Source organism: Salmo trutta, chromosome 29, assembly GCF_901001165.1.
Source record: "Salmo trutta chromosome 29, fSalTru1.1, whole genome shotgun sequence".
In the NCBI taxonomy this organism is placed as follows: Eukaryota; Metazoa; Chordata; class Actinopteri; order Salmoniformes; family Salmonidae; genus Salmo; species Salmo trutta.
The window spans coordinates 10,703,230-10,727,048 of record NC_042985.1 but is presented as its reverse complement, the minus strand read 5'-3'; the positions used below and the strand labels follow the sequence as shown (position 1 = coordinate 10,727,048).

The window sequence follows — 23,819 nt, the reverse complement described above, 5'->3', positions numbered from 1 at the left end:
CTTTTAGCCAAGGCTCATAGGGCTCTGGTCAAACGTGGTGTAATATATAGGAGATCGGGTGCCATTTTGGACGTAGACAATATTGTGCTGGAGTTTGCCTATCTGGGTTGATTAAAGGCCCAAAATCACAGTGTGACAGTGACACACAAGTTTATTAGGGAGGTCTTGAAACGTTATATCAGTTTCAGGATGAAAATGTGTCTGGGGGTATGGGGAAACATGACATGGAACGAGTTACAGTACATACTGTTACAAACTGGTGTAGTACATGAGATGATGATGACTGCATGATGATTGTTTATGATGATGATGGTGAAAATCATCAGTATGATGATCATGATGATTATTAGGATAATGATCTGAATGATGATGATGGTGAGGAGGATGATTGTTGTTATTATAGTTATTATTAATGTGACGAAGATTATGATCATCATGATGATGTTGAAATCTACTGAATAAACGTGAAGCTCGAACAAATTTGGCCTAATCACGTACCCCTATTCTCCTGTAGCCGATTCTGAAATCCATATTGGCGATGGGACGGGGGCGGCAATCAGCTGCGCAGCGCTCTAACTTTGTCCCTTCATTATTTGAGCTCCATATCGCTACTGCCCAGTCGCGCTACATTTAGAGCGAGAGAAAGAGGGAGAGACTTCAGACTTTTATTGTGACTCCGTAGTAGGCCACAGCACAACGGAATATTTAGTTGTTGTGTTCGAATGAGTTGTTTATCGATTTGATACATAATATTTGACTGCGAGTTTTGGTTGCGGTTCTGAAATCGGGGAGTGTCGCGGCGGGTGGAAATCAGGTTTGAGGAATCAGTGGGATATGTTGATCTGTACATGAGCGCAGCGCATTCTTCCGAAAGAAGGTAACATTATATATCTGTGCCATCGTACTGTCATTCTGTCCAAATGTCTGTGAAATATTTGGTGTGTGTGAATGGTCTCTATCGCGCCACAAAATCACTTTTACCAAGTTCAAGTTGATCATTTCAGCCTAAATATTGTTGTTCTGGCATTTTATGTTTACAGAACACCATTTACATTTAGAAATGCGCCGCGTCATCTTTTTGACACGGTAGACATTCTCTGTCGCTGTTGTCAATATCGTTATTATTTTAAATACGTTTTATAGACACGTGAACCTCCGACTCTACTGCCCTAGACATCGCTGAACTGTACCTTTAGAGCTACCCCCTACCCTGCGGGAGCATCCTTCACTCTCTAGAATGAACTTTCGAGAAAGCGGGAGCCTATCTGACAAGTAGAATGAATTTGCTAGAAATCAATAATTGGCCAATGCTCTTTCCAGCGGAGGGAAGTGCTTCTCCCAGGATTCCATCCATGTAGCGGTTGTGCTGTTACATGTGCCAGTTATCCATCAGCTTTTCAGTACATCGTTATAATCACATTCATGCAATATGGAACCCTGATTCCCAAAGAAAAGATCTACCTAGTGTCATTCATAGTAGTTTACAGACGCACATATGCCAATATCTATATTTTATAGGCTATACATTCAATCTCAATCTGATTCCTTCTATTTAGGCTCATTTATACAATCTAACGTTATCATCGGTGACAGCTGATAGCCTATTCCTGTATTTTCACACATGTTTTTGCAACATCACTGTATTGTGTAGGTATTAGACTGGCCATAATAATATTTTGATTTGATGGGAAGAGCGGTGCAAATTCTGGGTTTTTGCCTTTCTCTGCCCGGTCTTGACACTGACTGAAACATGTCCTCTCTATCCCAGGCTGCACCTCACCAGCACATAACAGCACGTTTAACCGCGGAGCTAAGATGAAACCACTGCTGGTCCTGCTCTGGGAGACTGGGCTAGCTCTCTCTCTGCTCTACTCCACTGCACAGGTACTGTACCATTCACATGGTGGCATTTAAATCAACGTTTGGTTCAATTTGATATGGCACGGTGTTTCAGAAATGGTGGGTAGGGCCGCTAATTGGACGATGAGGCCACCCACTGTGGAGTCGTAAAACTTCATGTAAAGTGTGATCAAACCTTCACTTATGTGATATTTTATTTGAAGGTTGCTTGTTCAACCCTGAAGAAGGCCCTGGGTTCCAGAACGTTGGTTCTGTTATAAATGATTGGGAGTGATGAAGGGTGCATCTCAGTTGTATTTCCTTCATTCTTTGAGTCTGATGTCCTCACCTCCTTCTCAAAGCATGTTGGAGGAGAAGGTCTGAGGGGAGGAACCTCCCCACTGGGCACAGATGTCAGTTCAACGTCTAGTTTTGATTTACATTTGGTTGAGTTGTCAACTAATGTGAATTCAATGTGAAAATTCACTGTCAGTGTATTTAGGTTAAAAGTTGGGTGAAAAAATGATGAAATTCCTACATTCATGACTTTTTACAAATCCAATCAGTTTGATTCAACGTCATCACATTGCAATTTTGGGTTGAAATGATGTAGAAACAACGTTGATTCAACCAGTGTTTGCCCAGTGGGTCAGATCTTCTCCTCCAATGCGTTGTGAAAAGGAGACAAGGATGTGAGAAATCAAGCAAAGACCAGATTCACCCGTAGAGTGTCTCACTTACTTCGTTTTTTCAAATTGATGGTCAGTATATAGTCTGCACCTTGTCAACTATGTGGGGGTGTGCCTCTCTTCCAAATGACACTCCGTTCCCTATGTAGTTTACACTACTAAGTAGTGCACGATATAGTTTACACTACTAAGTAGTGCACGATATAGTTTACACTACTAAGTAGTGCACTATATAGGGAAAACGGTACCATTTGGGACACACACGTGGTCACATCTCGAAGCTCTTGTTCCTGGGTATTTCAGCCTATACAGGTGTGTGGCTATTATTGTAGATGTGTGTAGTACAGAGCTATGGGACAGTTGGAGGATGTTCGTCTGCCTGGCTATGTGTCAATATGGAGCCAGCTGAATTGAATGTCACCTCTCTTTATGAGGATCAACCCTCTAAAGCCCTAAGGTTGAGATATATAGTGATTATAGTAGTAGGTTGTAGTGGTGTCTAATACACACACACACACACACACACACACACACACACACACACACACACAACAGGCTGCTGAGGGCCAGGTGATAACAGAGATCTGTTGGGCTCTGCCACTGAGTGGTGAGGCCTTTTTTTAGGATAAGGGATGCATCCCAAATGGGACTCTGGTCAAAAGTAGTGTACTTTATAAAATAGGGTGCCATTTGGCACACAGCCATGGCTTGCTAGTTAACATGTAGTAACCTAGTGTTGGACACACTGCTTTAGGCTTCTACAGGAGACCAAAATAGAGTTTCAAGTCTGTTTTATGATTTGTTTGTATAACATGCTGGTATTTGTATTTACATGTTGTCTGTATGGAGTAAAGGGAATTACCCATAGAGATTAGAATAACTTTGAGTCTCCTCTACTCTCTAGTGTTGATTCAGTTTTCCCAATAGCACAATGTAGGGCCCCTTTACAGCACTTGTAATTGTCTGGTTTCTAAAAGACGTGTCTGTCTTATAGGTCCAGTCCTGCATTTCATTTCTGTCTGTATGTGAGTGTAACATGTGGAGCCGTTGCGTGGGTAGTAAGTCAGAACAATGAAAGCCACCAGTGTCGTGAGGACAGGTGTGTCTGCTAAGGCTCTCTCCTAGTTCCCAGCCCTCTCACTCATCTGCTCATACAATTAGACCCTGAATCTGGTGCCTAACCTCTTAGTGACCACGGCCCTGACACACACACACACACACACACACACACACACACACACACACACACACACCTGCGCGCATGGACACACACACAGACACACACACACACACACACACACACACACACACACACACACACACACCTGCGCGCATGGACACACACACAGACACACACACATGGATGCAATAGACACCAAGAAATCCACAGAGGCCGACCAATTGGATCCTGGTCTCTTTAAGTGTGCAGCGCCCATCATTGTTGGCTCAATAACCCCCATTTTTTATTTAACATTGTTATCAGGAAATATTCCAAAAGTATGTAAATCAGCTCTAGTTCTGCCACTCCATAAGGGCAGGGATAGTAGTGATCTTAATTATTATCACCTCATTTCAAGGCTTCCTTTTCTAGATAAGATTATTGAATCCTTGGTAAATGTACAACTTTGCTTTTTTTTGTCTGAGAAATGAATTTTGAATGTAAACCAATCAGGGTTCAGGCCTGGACAGAGCACTATTACAGCAACCACTTTAGTAGTTAATGATCTGGTCAATGCTTTACACACTACAATGAAATGTGCTGCTTTGTTTGTGGACCCGTCAAACACTTTTGATACTGTTGATCATGCTATTTTCTAAGTTGTCCTCAATAGGCCTGAGCTCTGTCGCCTGTTCATGGTTTCATGATTATTTTAGTGACAGAACTCAGGCCATTGTGATTGATGGGGTTAAGTCTGAATTTCTTGAAGTACGTAAAGGTGTACCACAGAGGTTGATTTTGGGACGTGCTCTCTTCACTATTTACTGTGTATACACACCATTGATCAATCTGTTAAAAATTGTGAACTTCATCTATATGCAGATGATAGTATTATGTCTGCTACTGCCCGACTTGATCTGGCTGTTGATCTGGCTGTTGATCTGGCTGTTGATCTGGCTGTTGATCTGACTGTTGATCTGACTGTTGATCTGGCTGTTGATCTGGCTGTTGATCTGACTGTTGATCTGGCTGTTGATCTGACTGTTGATCTGACTGTTGATCTGGCTGTTGATCTGACTGTTGATCTGGCTGTTGATCTGACTGTTGATCTGGCTGTTGATCTGACTGTTGATGTGACTGTTGATCTGGCTGTTGATCTGGCTGTTGATCTGACTGTTGATCTGGCTGTTGATCTGACTGTTGATCTGGCTGTTGATCTGACTGTTGATCTGACTGTTGATCTGGCTGTTGATCTGACTGTTGATCTGACTGTTGATCTGGCTGTTGATCTGACTGTTGATCTGGCTGTTGATCTGGCTGTTGATCTGACTGTTGATCTGGCTGTTGATCTGACTGTTGATCTGACTGTTGATCTGGCTGTTGATCTGGCTGTTGATCTGGCTGTTGATCTGACTGTTGATCTGGCTGTTGATCTGGTTGTTGATCTGACTGTTGATCTGGCTGTTGATCTGGCTGTTGATCTGGCTGTTGATCTGACTGTTGATCTGGCTGTTGATCTGACTGTTGATCTGACTGTTGATCTGACTGTTGATCTGGCTGTTGATCTGACTGTTGATCTGACTGTTGATCTGGCTGTTGATCTGGCTGTTGATCTGGCTGTTGATCTGACTGTTGATCTGGCTGTTGATCTGACTGTTGATCTGACTGTTGATCTGGCTGTTGATCTGGCTGTTGATCTGACTGTTGATCTGGCTGTTGATCTGACTGTTGATCTGGCTGTTGATCTGGCTGTTGATCTGACTGTTGATCTGACTGTTGATCTGGCTGTTGATCTGACTGTTGATCTGGCTGTTGATCTGGCTATTGATCTGACTGTTGATCTGACTGTTGATCTGACTGTTGATCTGGCTGTTGATCTGACTGTTGATCTGACTGTTGATCTGGCTGTTGATCTGACTGTTGATCTAGCTGTTGATCTGACTGTTGATCTGGCTGTGTCTAAACTACAGTCAGCTTTTAGAGCTATGTAGGAATCCCTTGCTTATTTAAAACCTGATATGGAGAACACTAAATACATGCTGTTTTGAAACTCTCTCAGAATGTTTCAGATGACCTACATGTTCACTCATTAGATGGTTCTACAATCAAACGTGTTCCCGCATAGAAGTACTTATGTCTTTTTCAATTTTAAAAACATAGATGAGCTGGTTAAGAAGCTAAGATTTAAAGTTGACTTTTTCTACAGAAACAGATGGTGCTTTTCTCTAAGCAGTAGGAAGCAGATCATTCAGTCAACCTTTTTATCTGTTCTTGTTTATGCAGCTGCTACTACACTTAAACCTTTGGATATCATCTACCCTAGTGCCCTTTGTTTTGTTACAGGTGAAGGTTTTAATACTCATCACTGCATCCTGTATCAAAAGGTTGGCTGGACTTCGCTAAAGACCCGTAGGTCTCTACATTACTCCCTTTTTGTTTACAAGGCCCAACTTCCTAAACTTCCCTCTTATCTAACTTCAGTTTTGAAGTATAGACACCCGAGTTTCCTAATCTGTTCATGGGATTGGTTAACTGTTGAGGTTCCTAGGGTCTCCACAGAGCTAGGTAAATCTGCTTTTAGTGTTAATGCACCGTATTGCTGGAACAAAATTCAAAATACATTTCATCTTGATGTTCTGGTGCCGTGCTGATTGGGGACTTATTGTGGAGGAATGTCTTTTTTTTCTGGGTGATTTGTGATGTTTTATTTGTGCTTCCCATTACTGTATTTTAATGTGTATTTACAGTATATAGTTTGGGTATAATGTGTTGTTGTATATACAGGGCGCATTTGCAAAAGAGACCTAGGTCTCAATATGTTGTAACTAAAGGTTAAATAAAAAACAATATGGATAGATGCATATGTACACATGACTGCTCATGCACACACACACACACACACACACACACACACACACACACACACACACACACACACACACACACACACACACACACACACACACACACACACACACACACACACACACACACACACACACGGATGCATACTCACGTAGGCAGGCACATGCACGCAGGTAGGCTTCCCCTCTCTCTCCTTCTCTCTTTCCCTCTCTCTTCTCTCTTTCTCTCACACACAGCTGCCAGAGGTCTTTCACTGGCCACACCTGTGGCTTAGCCTCCCTCTGTGACCAGTGGAACAGAGGCTCACACAGGCCCTGTGTGTGTGGGAGAGAGAGAGACTGAGAGAGCGTGAGAGAGACAGCAAGAGAGAGGGAGAGGGAGAGGGAGAGAGGGAGAGGGAGAGAGGGAGAGGGAGAGAGGGAGAGAGAGAGAGAGAGAGAGAGAGAGAGAGAGAGAGAGAGTCTCCTAGGGAACAGATGGAGGGGAACACATTATATCAGCTGAGTGCTTTAGCAGATAGCATGTCCAGGTTTATTTGTAATTCTGTTGAGTTCATGTCTCCATGATATATCAGTTGTCCATTCCCCCACTTTATCTCTCACACACTCTCTCACACACACACACACACACACACACACACACACACACACACACACACACACACACACACACACACACACACACACACACACACACACGCTCCAACTGTGCCTCTCTCTTAGCTGCATATCGCCCCAATAATGAGTTAACTGCAGAAAACGACGTGCTAAACTCCTTAAAGTCTCTTAAAAGTGCTGATTTCACCACATTTGTGATCACGTGTCGCTGTAAATACTGCTGCTGACAGGAGCAAGGCTCGGTCAGAGCACCGGCCAGCAGAATGCTGCAGTGATTTGTGAGTTAGACCTCAAAACACTTCTCTTTCTCCCCTAAACGCTGGTTTCCCGGACCCAGAGTAGCCCTTTCCTGCAGTCAATGACCAAAAGTGCCCTCTTTGGCCTCATGGGTGGAATGTTATTACTTTTTTCATAATTTCATAATTATTGAAGATACTTTTTTTTAACGACAAATCTGGTCTGTCAATGTCAAAGAGTTTTGTTATATTTCAGTCTTCCGTGATGTATATAAAGTGTAATATTGGGATGTTATTCATTTCAACTCTATATCTGACATGGTACATGTCTTTTTTTATATAAGTCCATAACCATGTGTGTGAAGTGTATACTTTTGTTTCAAAGTAGATTTGCTTAACACTACCAATAATCTCTCTGTGTGGCCCTGATTTAGCCAACTGCAGTAATTGAAGAAGGCATCTATTTATCCTTCAAAAGTTGAACTAATTTAAACTTTTTCCTTAAAAAAAAAGACTAATGGTGGATGGTCTGTTGCCGGTCAGCGTATGAGCCCCATACCGTCTTGGGCTCAATGTTAGTCTCCATTTTTACGTAATTCGTGACTGATACAAAATCTCTGAATCTCTGTGTGGCCCGCTGTTAATCTTCTCCTGACCTGTACTATAATTTAAACTCAATGGAGAATGTCCAGTGAAAGTGTTTTTCTGTTAAAACTTGGTGGTGGAATGTTTTGGGCATTGGACAGTAGAGTCAGCCAGCCAGCCAGATAGCCAGTCAGTCAGGTCAAATGAGGATTAGTAGGGTGGGGGGTTATGGGGGCTGTAGTTAGGGAAGGGTGAGGAGTTATGGGGGCTGTAGTTAGTAGGTCCATGCTTGGCTGGGTGTCCGCCTGGATTATGACAAGCAGATGTGGGATTAGACTCACGCTTGATTGGCTTTTATTGTTGCCGTGGTTTTCTAGAGGTGCTGTAAGACTTAGAGCTCTGCTTTCCTCCTCTTCAATTTCTCTCTTTCTCTTGATCTCGATCTCTCTCCTTCTTTCAGTGTCACTCTTTCTCTCTGTCTCTATCTCTCTATCCCCCCCTTTCTCTCTCTCTGTAACCTCTTTCCTGTCTCTGTCTTTGTCTTTCCTGTATCTCTCCCTCTCCCTCCCCCTCTTTCTCTCTGTCTCTATCTCTCTATCCCCCCTTTCTCTCTCTCTGTAATCTCTTTCCTGTCTCTGTCTTTGTCTTTCCTGTATCTGTCTCTCTCCTTCCCCCTTTTTCTCTCTCTCTGCCTCAGACTCCAGAAGTTACTGAGTACAGAAGTTCACTACAGGTATTGTGCTGTTAGTCAGGCATCTATTTTGACAGATTTAGCTCAGGTCAACAGGTCAACACTTTGTTGTTGTGTTCATTGGCAACAGAAAATAGTGAGAAGACTGTGTGTGTGTGTGTGTGTGTGTGTGTGTGTGTGTGTGTGTGTGTGTGTGTGTGTGTGTGTGTGTGTGTGTGTGTGTGTGTGTGTGTGTGTGTGTGTGTGTGTGTGTGTGTGTGTGTGTGTGTGTGTGTGTGTGTGTGTGTGTGTGTAGACTCAGGAATAGAAGAATAGAAGGGCACATGGCTGTTATCTCCCACTGACGATGGTGTTGGGGTAACAGATCCGTAATCACAGGGTATTCTTCTTGGAGCCTTCCTGAGATCAACACCTTCTCTCTGTAGTGGAGGGAGACTCAAGACACTCAGAGGGTATTCGCACTGCTAACAAAAATACTCTCCCACTCCCCCCTCTCTCTCTTCCCCTTCTCTTTCTCTCCCTCTTTTCCCCCTCTCTTTTCTCCCTTTCTCTCTTTCTCTCATTTATCTCTCTCTGCTTCTTTCCTTCTCTCTATATTTTCCTTGCTATAGAAAATATAAATGTGTGTTGGCAACATGATCAAGATGGCTTATGGCGTTTTCTTCGAAGACTACTTTCTGGTGAGCAGGTATCCACGTTGTCGCACCAGAGAGCTTTTCATTGCAATGCAGTGAAGGATATACAGTATGTGTGCTAGAGACGGTAGCTGCCCTGTAGGCAGAGGAGGGTGGGGTGGGAGTGGTGTTCCCATGGCTCCTGTTTGGATACAGAGGGGTTAAGGGGGCACACAGTAACCACATTGTGTTTGAACAGCTGTCTGTTACAAACAACAGGCTGAGGGATGACAGGAAGTCACCTGGGAGGTCAACAGGAAGAGGACGTGGACAGGGGTAGATTTGGGAGTAGGTGGAGTGTTGTAGAGATGATACTGTATGCTGTGATAAAGGCACAAAGGAGAAATGGCTTCCACAATAAAAACCATGGAAATCCCTGAGGGAGATGGTCTCTGTGTGTGTTATAGAGGGAATAGTATGTTAACCTGCATTAATGGGTAATAACAACAAGTTTTCACAGCAGTCCCAGCGAGAATCTCCCTATGTCAACCCCTCCCTCCCTCTCTTTCTCTCAACATGTTAACCCCTCCCTCCCTCCCTCTTTTTCTCTCAACATGTCAACCTCTCCATCCCTCCGTCCCTCCCTCTTTTTCTCTCAACATGTCAACCTCTCCCACCCACTTTTTCTCTCAACATGTCAACCTCTCCCACCCACTTTTTCTCTCAACATGTCAACCTCTCCCTTCCTCTCTACCTCTTTTCCTCTCAACATGGGAGGAAACTCACTGATGAGGAGATTTAGCAGTTCACAGAAACATCACGTGTGCTGTTAACTGACTGTGTTGTGACTTTGTTATCTTGGTTTGGGTGGATTCTACCATGGGTTCATGGTATTGCACTGGGACGTTAAGACCTACTCTTTACAGTAGGGGTACCCTTGGTATAGTAGGTGTGTTTGGGTGTAGTGTGTTGTTCATTCACCACAAGTGTGTGTGTTAGTCTACAGTGTATTTGTGTGTTACTGTGCAAGCTTGGAGTGTGTTGTCAATTTTCTACAGAGGCCCTTATTACACCACAATTGAGTGTGTTAGACTGCAGTGTTTGTGTGTTACTGCAAGGGTGGTTGGTGTATTGTCAATCTTGTACTGAGGCCCCTAACACCACAATTCAGTGTTAGGGTGTTGTCAATCTTCTACAGAGGCCCCTATAACACCATTTTGAGGCCCTTGGATACTATCCATCTTTGATTACACCAGTCCTTCACAAATTGGACTCCATTAGATCCTTGCAGGCGATAGCATTAGCGCTAGCGCCGTCGCTAGCCAGTCTCTCAGTGTCAATCATTAGCATGGATTTCACAGCTCTGTTCGAAGGGGAAACCCAAAACCCTGGTGCAGGATGATAATAGTAAGTGCAATCTGGAGTACAATCTGGAGTAATGTAATTTTGACCATGTGGCTGGGCTAGTGACGGTGGCTAGCCTAGCGTGTCTTAGCGTGTTTTGTGTTATCGCCGTTGTCCTTGTTTATTCACAGTTTGGCTCCTGTTTATTTTTCGGTAGTGGATTCATTACGTCTCGGAATGTCGTTATCAAGACGAGAGTCTTGCTGGTGAATTTCCTTTCTGTGGTTTATTATTGATATTACTCCAGCCCCGGCTGACTCTCTCTCTCTCTTACAGCTGTATGTGTGCCTGCGTGTGTGCATGTGTGTATGTGCGTGCATGTGTACATGCACGTACGTGTGTGTGTTTCAGCCATCCATTTAGCAAAACTCTTTCCCGGCCAGGAACAAAATCATTTTCACGTGTGGGTGTTATTAAAGGGACAGTGCAGTCAATTCTCCTGTTTTTTAATGATATTTCCACAGGTGAAAATTATGACAATGCCCTTTTAGTGTAAGTGCTTTAAAAAGAAAAACACCTGGAATTTTAGCCTGTTCAGAGGGGATGGAGTTTTTGGCCCACAGCATGACATCACAATCAAATCTGATTATTCTGATTATTTGCATATGTATCCTCCTACTTACATCTAGATGTTCCGCTAGCGGAATGCCTCGCCAATATCCAATGGTAGAGCGTGGCGCGAATTACAAACTCCTCAAAAATCCAAAAACTTCAATTTTTCAAACATATGACGATTTTACACCATTTTAAAGACAAGACTCTCCTTTATCTAACCACATTGTCCGATTTCAAAAAGGCTTTACAACGAAAGCAAAACATTAGATTATGTCAGGAGAGTACCCAGCCAGAAATAATCACACACCCATTTTTCAAGCTAGCATATAATGTCACAAAAACCAAAACCACAGCTAAATGCAGCACTAACCTTTGATGATCTTCATCAGATGACACTCCTAGGACATTATGTTATACAATACATGCATGTTTTGTTCAATCAAGTTCATATTTATATCAAAAAACAGCTTTTTATATTAGCATGTGACGTTCAGAACTAGCATACCCACCGAAACTTCTGGGGAATTTACAAAATTACTCACGATAAACGTTCACAAAAAACATAACAATTATTTGAAGAATTATAGATACAGAACTCCTTTATGCACTCGATATGTCCGATTTTAAAATAGCTTTTCGGTGAAAGCACATTTTGCAATATTCTGAGTAGATAGCCCGGCCATCATGGCTAGCTATTTTGACACCCACCAAGTTTGGCACTCACCAAACTCAGATTTACTATAAGAAAAATTGGATTACCTTTGCTGTTCTTCGTCAGAATGCACTCCCAGGACTTCTACTTCAACACCCAATTTTGTTTTGGTTCCAAATAATCCATAGTTATATCCAAATAGCTGCATTTGTTCTTGCATTCAAGACACTATCCGAAGGGTGACGCGCAGGCGCGTATCGTGACAAAACATTTCAAAATATTCCATTACCGTACTTCGAAGCATGTCAAACGCTGTTTAAAATCAATTTTTATGCGATTTTTCTCGTAAAATAGCGATAATATTCCGACCGGGAGACCTTGTTTTCGTTCAAACACTGAAAATGTAAAATGGACTCTTCACATGCAAGCGCGCACCCGTGTCATTGTTCTCAGATCGACCACTTTCCAAATGCCCTACTGTTTTTCAGCCAGAGACTGCAGAGTCATCATTCCCCGTTCTGGCGCCTTTGAGAGCCTATGGGAGCCTTAGAAAGTGTCACGTTACAGCAGAGATCCTCTATTTTCCATAAAGAGGCTATAGAAGGACAAGAAATGGTCAGAGAGGGCACTTCCTGTATGGAATCTTCTCAGGTTTTGGCCTGCCATATGAGTTCTGTTATACTCACAGACACAATTCAAACAGCTTTAGAAACTTTAGGGTGTTTTCTATCCACATCTACTAATTATATGCATATTCTAGTTTCTGGGCTGGAGTAATAACCAGATTAAATCGGGTACGTTTTTTTATCCGGACGTGAAAATACTGCCCCCTATCCTAAACAGGTTAAAGAGGTAAGCGGGGTAGCCTGTTAAACTCTGAGTGGTTATTTTGGACGATGTACAGTACACCTGTGGTACCCACTCTGTCAATTTCAGTCAGTAAATAGAAAGTGACATATCATTTAAAAGCTACAGCACTTGTCTTTTTGGTAATGAAAGTCAAACCTTACTACTGGCAATGTCATAAGAATGGCCCCCCACCACCCCCCCTTCATATTCATAGAGTATGCAATTTAGGTCAAGTCACCAAAAGTGCAAAAATGTTGCATGCATGGAAAGGGTAAACCCTGGTGGTCATCATAATGCCATTTGGGGTGCCATGTGGGACACAGATTGCTTTTACATCTTGTGGTGGAACAGCTAACACACCAGCTGCCTGTGGGCCCTGGTCAAATGTAGTGCCCTATATAGGGAATAGAGTGACATCTGGGACTCAGCAAAGAACTGTGAACTCTGGAGGATAGCAAACTAATGTCCCCTAATAAAAGACATGTAGCGGAGGGATACGAGGCGAGGCAGAGGTAGTGGTTCTCACATACTGTTTGTATGGCTTGTGTATGGATCAGTGGGCGAGGAGGTGTAGCTGTTCATAGCAGATTAGCTAACTCCCTCTCTGCCTGTTTATTTAAATATCTGCCCATGTCTGTTTCTCAACCTGCGATCTGTGGACAGTTTCTGTCCCAGGGATGGTAGTCATCAGTCCCTCTGATGGTAGACTGACAATTTCTATACTTGTTATGTAAATGCCTCCATCCAAGAAGAAAATACCCTTGCAGGTAGGGTTGTACATTCTGGGAATATTCAGAGGTGGAAACCTTCCGTGGGAATTAACGGAAATATATGCAAATTAATATTAATACCATTTAAATGTAGATGTTTTTTGCATTGGATATATTTACCATATCATATAGAAACTGACACAATAATGTTTTACTTTATCATAAGTAGACATAATTTCAAATGATTAAATCCTTACAATCGAAATAAAAACAACAATTTTGTTACGAATTGAACTTTAATTAAATTAATTGCCTCTTCACATGGGATGATTTCACTGAACAACAAAAGAAAGGGAATATTGAATGATCCCCAATGATCCATCACATCTCCCAAAAACGTTTTCAACATACATCTGTAAAATGACAGTCTAGAAACTACAACTTTGGTTGTCTTCCATGTCTTCTCCCTGGACCTCCTCAATGACCACCTCTTGAACATCAGACTCTGAGGCATCTTCACTGTCACTTTCCAACCTTGTTGAGGATGGCTCGTTGTCCGGCTCTAAAAGCCTCAAATTTGCCTGGATGGACACCAGTTTTTCAACCCTTGTGTTGGTCAGCCTGTTGCGTGCTTTGGTGTGTGTGTTCCCAAACAAGAACCAGTTGCTCTCTGAGGTGGCTGATGTTGGTGGCATTTGGAGGATGATGGAGGCAACAGGGAAAAAGAGTCTCATATCCACAAAGTCCCTTCCACCAGGTGGCTGATGATTGCCTTCAGCTCATCTGCAATGTAGAGACTGGTATGTCTGTTGTCCCTTGTGTCTGTGCTCTTGTAGAATACTGGTTGAGGGGTGGAGATGATATAGTTAATTATTCCTTGCCCACGAACATTCAACCACTCATCAGAGAGGATTGCAATACAGTCCGCTTTCTCTATGATTTGATTGACCTTCACTTGAACTCTGTTGAACTCTGCATCCAGCAAATGTATAGATAAAGCATGTCTGGTTGGAGGGGTGTATGCTGAGCGAAGAACAGTCAGAAATCTCTTCCAATACACATTGCCTGTGAGCATCAGAGGTGAACCAGTTGCATACACAGCTCGAGCAAGACATTAATCAGCATTTCTCTGACTACGTTCCTCCATTGAGTCAAAAAAACTTCTGATTCCAGGAGGACCATGAGCTGTTGCTATCGATAAGGTGTTTGATTCATCATTTTCACCTCGAATAGAAGTAGAGGGACTTTTGTCAGAGGTTGCTTGTTGTGAGCACTGAGGGAACTTTATGCACTTGGCTAGATGATTCTGCATCGTTGTTGCATTCTTCACATATGATTTTGCACAGTATTTGTAAGGGGTGCGTACTGGCGGCAGAGAAGTCAGACGCAGGAGAGCAAAAACTGTTTCCAAACAGCGCAGTTTAATAACAAAAAACCTACCGGAAAACAGAACAATGAAATAATGGGTACATAACCCGACGCACACTAGGACAGACGTGCACAAGCAATTACAATAAACAATCACCAACAAGGACATGAGGGGGAACAGAGGGTTAAATACACAACATGTAATTGATGGGATTGGAACCAGGTGTGATGGAAGACAAGACAAAACCAAAGGAAAATGAAAAGAGGATCAGCGATGGCTAGAAGGTCGGTGACTTCAACCGCTGAACGCCACCCGAACAAGGAGAGGGACCAACTTGTGACAGTACCCCACCCTGACACGCGGCTCCAGCAACGCGTCGACACCGACCTCGGGGACGACCCGGAGGGCGAGGCGCAGGGCGATCCGGACGAAAACGGTGGAACTCCTGCAGCATAGATGGGTCCAACACGTCCTCGACCGGAACCCAGCACCTCTCCTCCGGGCCGTACCCCTCCCACTCCACGAGATACTGAAGGCCCCTCGCCCGGCACCTCGAATCTAGTATGGAGTACGCCGGGGCCCCCCCGATGTCCAGAGGGGGCGGAGGAACCTCCCGCACCTCAGACTCCTGGAGCGGGCCAGCCACCACCGGCCTGAGGAGAGACACATGGAACGAGGGGTTAATACAGTAATCGGTTGGAAGCTGTAACCTATAACAAACCTCGTTCACTCTCCTCAGGACTTTAAATGGCCCCACAAACCGCGGACCCAGCTTCTGGCAAGGCAGGCGGAGGGGCAGGTTTTGGGTCGAGAGCTAGACCCGGTCCCCCGGTGTTCGCACCGGGGGACCGGGTCTGGCTCTCGACCCGAAACCTGCCCCTCCGCCTGCGGTGGCGATCTGCATTCCTCTTTTGGCGCGTCACGGCCTGCTGGGGGTGGACACGGACAGCTTCCCATGTCTCCTCCATGTGCCTGAACCAGTCGGCCACCGCAGGAACCTCGGTCTGACCCTGATGCCAAGTCGCCAGAACCGGCTGGTACCCCAGTACGCACTGGAAGGGAGAGAGGTTAGTGGAGGAGTGGCGGAGCGAGTTCTGTGCCATCTCGGCCCAGGGCACGAACGCCGCCCACTCCCCCGGCCGGTCCTGGCAATAGGACCGCAGAAACCTACCCACATCCTGGTTCACTCTCTCCACCTGCCCATTACTCTCGGGGTGAAACCCTGAAGTAAGACTGATCGAGACCCCCAGACGTTCCATGAACGCCGTCCAGACCCTAGATGTGAACTGGGGACCCCGATCAGACACTATATCCTCAGGCACCCTGTAGTGCCGGAAGATGTGTGTAAACAAGGTCTCCACAGTCTGTAGGGCCGTAGGGAGACCGGGCAGAGGGATGAGATGACAGGACTTAGAGAAACGATCCACAACGACCAGGATCGCGGTGTTACCCTGTGAGAGTGGAAGATCAGTCAGAAAATCCACCGACAGGTGCAACCAAGGCCGCTGTGGAACGGGTATGGGGTGTAGCTTACCTCTGGGTAGGTGTCTCTGAGCCTTACACTGGGCTCACACCGAGCAGGAGGAAACATAAACCCTCACGTCCTTAGTCAAGGTAGGCCACCAGTACCTCCCGCTCAAACAGCGCACTGTCCGACCGATCCCAGGATGACTAGAGGAGGGTGACGTGTGGGCCAAAATAGATCAACCAGTCACGAACAGCAGACAGGACGTACAGACACCCAGCAGGACACTGGACGGGAGCGGGCTTTGCACGTATCGCCTGCTCAAAGTCCGTGTCCAGCTCCCACACTACCGGCGCCACCAGGCAGGAGGTAGGGAGTATGGGAGTGGGATCCATGGGCCGCTCCTCTGTGTCATACAGCCGGGACAATGCGTCTGCCTTAACGTTCTGTGAACCTGGTCTGTAGGAAAGGGTAAACACAAAACGGGTGAAAAACATGGCCCACCTTGCCTGGCGAGAGTTCAGTCTCCTCGCTGCCTGGATGTACTCCAGATTGTGGTGGTCAGTCTAGATGAGAAAAGGGTGTTTAACCCCCTCAAGCCAATGTCTCCACGCCTTCAAGGCCTTGATGACAGCCAACAGCTCCCGGTCCTCCACATCATAGTTTTGCTCTGCCGGGCTGAGCTTCTTCGAGAAGAAGGCACAGGGGCGGAGCTTCGGTGGTGTACCTGAACGCTGAGAGTGCACAGCTCTTATCCCAGCCTCGGACGCGTCCACCTCCACTATGAACGCCAAAGAGGGATCCGGATGGGCCAGCACGGGAGCCGAGGTAAACAGAGCCCTCAGGTGACTAAAGGCCTGTCTGCCTCAGCTGACCACTGCAAGCGTACCGGGCCCCCCTTCAGCAGTGAGGTAATGGGAGCCGCTACCTGTCCAAAACCCCGGATAAACCTCCGGTAGTAATTGGCAAACCCAAAGAACCGCTGCACCTCCTTTACCGTGGTGGGAGTCGGCCAATTACACACGGCTGAAATGCGGTCACTCTCCATCTCCACCCCTGAGGTGAAAATGCGATACCCTAGGAAGGAGACGGACTGTTGGAACAATAGGCACTTCTCAGCCTTGACGTACAGGTCATGCTCCAACAGGTGACCAAGCACCCTGCGCACCAGGGACACATGCTCGGCGCGTGTAGTGGAGTATATCAAAATGTCATCAATATACACCACTACACCCTGCCCGTGCAGGTCCCTGAAAATCTCGTCTACAAAGGACTGGAAGACTGATGGAGCATTCATCAACCCGTACGGCATGACGAGGTACTCATAGTACCCTGAGGTGGTACTGAAAGCCGTCTTCCACTCATCTCCCTCTAGGATACGCACCAGGTTGTAAGCGCTCCTGAGATCTGTTGGTGAAGAAGCGCGCCCCGTGCATTGACTCAATCGCTGTGGCTATGAGCGGTAGCGGGTAACTATACTTCACAGTGATCTGATTCAGACCCCGATAGTCAATACACGGGCGCAGAACTCCCTCCTTCTTCTTCACAAAAAAGAAACTTGAGGAGGCGGGTGAAGTGGAGGACCGAAACATATGTTTCCATAGCCTCCGTCTCCGCCTGTGAGAGGGGATACACGTGACTCCTGGGAAGTGCAGCGTCTACCAGGAGATTTATCCCCGTCGATGAGGTGGTAATTGAGTCGCCTTCTTTTTAGAGAAGGCGAGAGCCAAATCGGCATATTCAGGGGGAATGCGCACGGTGGAGACCTGGTCTGGACTTTCCACCGTAGTAGCACCAACGGAAACCCCTAAACACCTCCCTGAGCACTCTCGCGACCATCCCGTGAGAGCCCTCTGTGGCCAAGAAACAGTGGGGTTATGACAAGCTAACCAGGGTAGGCCCAGCACCACGGGAAACGCAGGAGAGTCAATAAGGAAGAGACTAATTCTCTCCTTGTAACCCCCCTGCGTCACCATGCCCAAAGGAGCGGTAACCTCCCTAATCAACCCTGACCCTAATGGTCGACTATTTAAGGCGTGAACGGGGAAAGACACAGCCATGGGAACAATGAGGATCCCTAAACTATAGGCTAACGCTCTATCAATAAAATTCCCAGCAGCGCCTGAATCGACAAGCGCCTTATGCTGGGAATGCGGGGAAAACTCAGGGAAAGGGACATACAAACATATGTGCAACAGAGGGCTCTGGGTGAGAATGGTGCACACTTTGCTGTAGGCTACTATTTACTAGTTAACAAAAAATCATGTCATATAAAATATATTCACCCCACCCAGTATTGTAATCAAAACTTACCAGAAAGCATGTAGTTCTTGGCTCAGACAATGTACTAGTGTGGGTTCAATAGCATCTCATTAGTGTGCAAGATCTTGAGAATCAGCTGTACATGTGATGGAAGACTGCACTGCACATGTGATGGAAGAATGCACTGTGCATGCAGAGGTTTTAATTCCATTGAATTGGGGATAGTTTAACCAAAATATGCCACAAGACCTAGAATTGCCTTATGTATATCCCACAAAAAAGGTTCACTGTTATAAGCAAATTTTTTGGGAAAATGTCCGACCCTTTGCAACCCTACTTGCAGGTCTCTGCTATAGAAAAGTTGTTACAGCACATCTAGTATGGTACCAAACTAGATGCAGGTTCAATGTCAGCAGCCCTGGTATTTGAGCCAAAGCTGAAGAGTGAAAAGATCGCTTTCTGTCCTCACACCTCAGGCACCAGTCACCTCTTCACCCCACAGCTGAAGCTCAACTGAGGGCTTCTCTATGGCCAACCCTGTGGCCTGCATGGGCCAGTGTGTGTGGTGTGTGGTGTGTGTATGTGGTGTGTGTGTGAGGTGTGTGTGTGTGTGAGGAGCAAGTCACAGGCTTGTGTGAAAGACTCTTTCATTCACATGGACAGTGTGTCCATTCAGTCTCCTCTCAGCTGCAAACACACTGGCTCCATTTCCACTCTGGGTTCTCTGCCAATCAGCTGGTTGGAATCTGTTTCTCTCTCCTCTCTGTCACTGTCTATCTGATTTATCTCACTCTACCCCCCCCCCCCCTTCCCCCATTTCTCCACTTTCAAGTGGGCCACGTATGCAATCTCCAGAATGATTAAATCAGTGATATAAAGTTGCACTTTGCAGAAATCTCTCCACCATTGCTGAAACTCTAATAGTTTGCTTAATTTCAGTTTATGTGACAAAATAACAAAGTGTACTGTAGATAATCATTGTACCATCTAAACTGCTGTGAAGTATATTTTCCATAACCAAAAATATTGTTAATTAAGCTGCTTGAAGCTGGTGTACAAAACAGAAAGTAAAAAATGCAAAAACAAAATGGGAAGCATGAAAATAGCACACGTAGAACAGATCTACCGCTTCTTAGACTTGCTTTTAAGTAGAATGATAGATCTAAAACTCAATTTCTATGTGAATTTGGTTGGTGTTTCCCAAAAAGTTATGTATTGCCACATTAAAGCTTCTAAATTAACATTTTAAAGAAGTATCATCATGTAGAATAGAATAGAACTTTATTATTCCCACAACTAACAACCAGCACGGAACACACATTTGGGAGGAGCACAGCGTAGGGCGTCATTACTGAACAGCAAACATTTTAATAATAGTTTTTATTTAAATTGATCAAAGTCAACAACAAAAAATGATAAATATATATATATTATAGGGATGTAAAATAAATAAAAAGTAGAGTTAATCACAGGATTTGCAATGTTCAAATTCAGAATTTGCTCGAATTAAGCTGTAATTTAAGATTTTCTAACAAAAAAGCATTAAAAGAATATTGACGTCCTGATTTTTGTAAAGTGATGGTTAGCAACATTAGGTAAATTGAGAAAGCACACTTTCGTTAACCTCAATGTCAACTTGTTTTTAGATTGCAGTAAAGGGGTTCTTATAGTTTGGTCAGGATGTGGCAGGGGGTATTTGTTTTATGTGGTTCTGGGTGTGTTTGTGTATGTGTTCATGTAGAAGGGGTATTTGGTTTATATGGTTCGGGGTGGTTGTGTATGTAGAGGGGTATTTGATTTATTAGTCCAGGGTTTTGGTTATTGTTCTATGTTAGTTTATTTCTATGTTCTGTCTAGGTGTTTGTATTTCTATGTTTTGGTAATGGGGATTGGGGCCTTCAATTGGAGGCAGCTGTCTATTGTTGCCTCTGATTGAAGGTCCTATATTTAGGAGTGTGTTTGTCATGGGATTTTGTGGGAGATTGTTTCCATGTACACAGAAAAAAGTCCAGTGCTGAATTAACTCCCACAGAGTTGATTTCAACACTTTTTGAGGGTTTATATAGGTCCACACTCTCCAGAGTTAAATTAACACTTTCAAAATAGTTAAACATTTAACACTCTGCCAGAGTTCCTTTTTTAACTCGCAAAACAGAGTTAAAGTAACACTAAGGGATTAGACAACTAACACTGCTCCGGGTTAATTTTTTAAAACTATTTGTGTAGTGTTAATTTCACTCCCTAAAGTGTCAATTATCTACACTGAAAAAATGTTAAAATTAATTGTTAATTTATTCAATATTATTTATTAATTAATTTAATATATACTTATATTAATAAGAATTAATCACAATAAACAATCTTTGTCAAAAACGTTTATTTGTGCCTTTTCTCCCTTGCAGTCAGTTGAATTAAAACATTGTGAATCAAGGTATAATGTGCATACTTTCATCTGAAACATTGTATGAGCTTTGAATATCAAACGGTTTATGAAATGTAAGCTCAGACATTTTTAGTAAACATCTTTCCACACTTCGTAATACTCTGAATGCATGATGATGGTCATCAAAATTCTCTGTAAATAGCTTGTTTGTCAAAAAAAAATAGATCTTCAACCAAAAGTACATTACTTATTTGACAAAAGACTGGCATGTCTTCTTCCATTGCACTGCAAATAACTAGTCCAGCTTTATACTCTACACCATCAAGTTTAACCCAACTAGTTGAGAAAACATATTTTGACAAGATCGTTTCAAGCATTTCATTGTTGACGACATTCTCATCTCTGAAGAGAAAAGATTTAATTGGCCCATACTCATTTTGTTTGAGGGTGAAGGTTTCCCAGTGATAAGCAATGGCCATCTGATGCTTTTTAGCAAGCGATTTGGTTATGTTTTTGACATTTTTAAAACAATTTTTAAACAGCTTGTGTTTGGCCTCAAACCTCATACACCACGTATATAATAAGGGGCCAATTTTCCTTATAGAAGATGGGTAATGGATCATAAAATGATCCTTAGGTATCAAGTTTCTATGTGGATACAAGTGCTTAAATAGTTTGTGGTGGTCAACAATCCAATGCTTTAAATATATTGTCATACCTAGAGTGAGAGAAGGTGAAAAAACTATGTTCATTATTTGAAGTAACAACAGTAACAAATTCCAGTTTTTGTTTCCTGCAGGAATAATGTCACCAAACAACAGTGGGATGTTTTTCACAAGACACAATGTCTGAATAGAATTCAAACCAATGCCCTTGCCAACACTCTCCAAAATAATCTTTGTAGGACGATTTTTTCATTCTAAAAATCCATAATCAAAACCATAAATCCTGGAAAGCAAGTCCTGTTCTGACATAAAGTGTTGTGTGAGATATCCAAAAAGCAATTTGATCTCATACTGAACCACACCCTCAAGAAGATCATGCATGATATCAAATGAATAGTTATTACAAACATGGAAATACTTCAATGAATTAAGTGTAGATCTTTTTTTCAAACCATAAAGTGACTTCAATTGTGGGTTTTCCTGGAGAGACTGGCAATGCATTTCAAACATATCTTTTCCACGAAGGATCACCTTAGGATCATCCTCACTGTATACCGTTTGACAATCATTCTTCTCAATCAAACAAAGGCGACAGAAATGACGGCTACTGAATGACTCATTAAAACCAAGAATTGTGTGCATCCCTAGATTATCTCCAGTGATCTGACAGATTGTACCATATACCTGCTCATCTGAAAATGGAAGACTTAGCCCTTGGCTTTCTAGTTTTTTCAAATCATTTATCAACGGTTCTAGTATAACATCAAAACCATACTTGTGCAGATCTTGTGTGTGAAAAAGTGTTACCAAATGAATGTTCATCAAAACTGAATTAAATTTTTGGGGAAGGTTTCTTACAACAAAATAAAGAGAGCCAATTTTGTGAATTCCACATTTGGAGCCAAGGGGATTGGCTGTTTCAAAATCATCATAGTATAGTTGGATTTGTAATGCATGTCTATTAGCTGTAAACAAAGGGTGGGTTTTAAAATAACTTCCATCAAAAAAGTCAGTAGAAGTTTCAGGCTCTGATCTACACTCTTTCTTTAGCAAAACACATGTCTGGATTTCTGCACATGAACTTCAATGTTTCTAAAATCGGCACATATATAAAAGTATCCTTCACAGGTACTTGATCATAAGTACCGGATTTCTGATTTCGCCTGTTGTCATATCTCACTCCCAGTGTTATTTCTACTGGCTCGACAACTCCCCATTTTTGGTGGTAGTATTTATTTCGTTTCCATTCTGTATTTAGATTTGTGAACGGGTTTTCATAATCTTCAAAAGATTAATTTATCACAGATATGTTGGGGTCAGTTATAGGTAAAGCAGAAATAGCTGTATGCTTTGCTTGTGAGCGAATCTCACTTGTTAGTTCTTCCAAATCTCCTACAATTGAGGATACCAAACTGTTGGAAATCCCACTCCCCTGTAATTTGGCCACGATGGATGCACACATTTCTTTAGTTGGATCTATAGTAAGTCCTGAATCATTGCTCTCAGAATAAACACTGGAAGAGCTACATTGATTTTGTGGATTAAATGTGTCCTCCAAAGCATGTGCCTGAGATGAAGTTGCAACTGGCTCACTAGATGAACATGCAACAGTTGAAGTTTGAGCAATTTGCTGAACATTACTATGAACACTATTAAGGTGCTTCCGAAAACCTGTATATGTTAGGAACTGATGCCTACAGCCTTGCTGAGAACAAAACCATTTGAACTTGGGTTTAGGATAGTAACCATGTTCAACTCTTAAATGTGAAATCAACTGTTGACTGCTGGGATAATATTTCTGACACATGAAACAGGTCAACATTGTTATAGCTTCTTACTCACAGAGTGAGAGTGCTACTGGCTGGTTAAGCAGTCTGGCTCTCAAGTCTTTAACTCTGGGTGACTCCTTCATTTTCCCCACATCAATGTTATACACTGTTGTCTGCAGGAATGTGTAAAAATTCACAAGTGCCACATCGTAAGACAAATTAAACAAAATGTCCTTTGAAAAGTTCATCACATGCCCCGAGGGAGCGGTTTGCCTTGCATGGGATGAGACGCTTATCCATTGTGATGTAGAAGCTCTCAATCTTGCTCTTCTGACGCCCAACAGCGAGGAGGTACGGCTGCCGACCCTGCTGGTTGCGGAGATGCTCCTCCAAACTGCAGCATGACTAGGGTTGAGATCAGAAAACTGAAAATTAGACACA

At 43.6% G+C, this 23,819-nt stretch overlaps 1 protein-coding gene across 3 annotated transcripts in view; it reads left to right on the top strand.

Annotated features, from left to right (window-relative positions):
- Window positions 1-493: 493 nt before the first annotated feature.
- Window positions 494-23,819, top strand: part of adamtsl3 (ADAMTS-like 3) — a 229,605-nt gene continuing 206,279 nt past the window's right edge. Inside the window, exons 1-2 of one of the 3 annotated variants that reach the window (XR_003870383.1) lie at window positions 494-877; window positions 1,769-1,884. Coding sequence is in view for 2 of the 3 variants with exons in the window: in XM_029720792.1 (XP_029576652.1) it covers window positions 1,816-1,884 (69 nt within the window). In the remaining variant the exon portion in view is untranslated. The remainder of the gene's footprint in view (window positions 878-1,768; window positions 1,885-23,819) is intronic. The other 2 variants (XM_029720792.1, XM_029720791.1) reach the window with 2 other exon arrangements.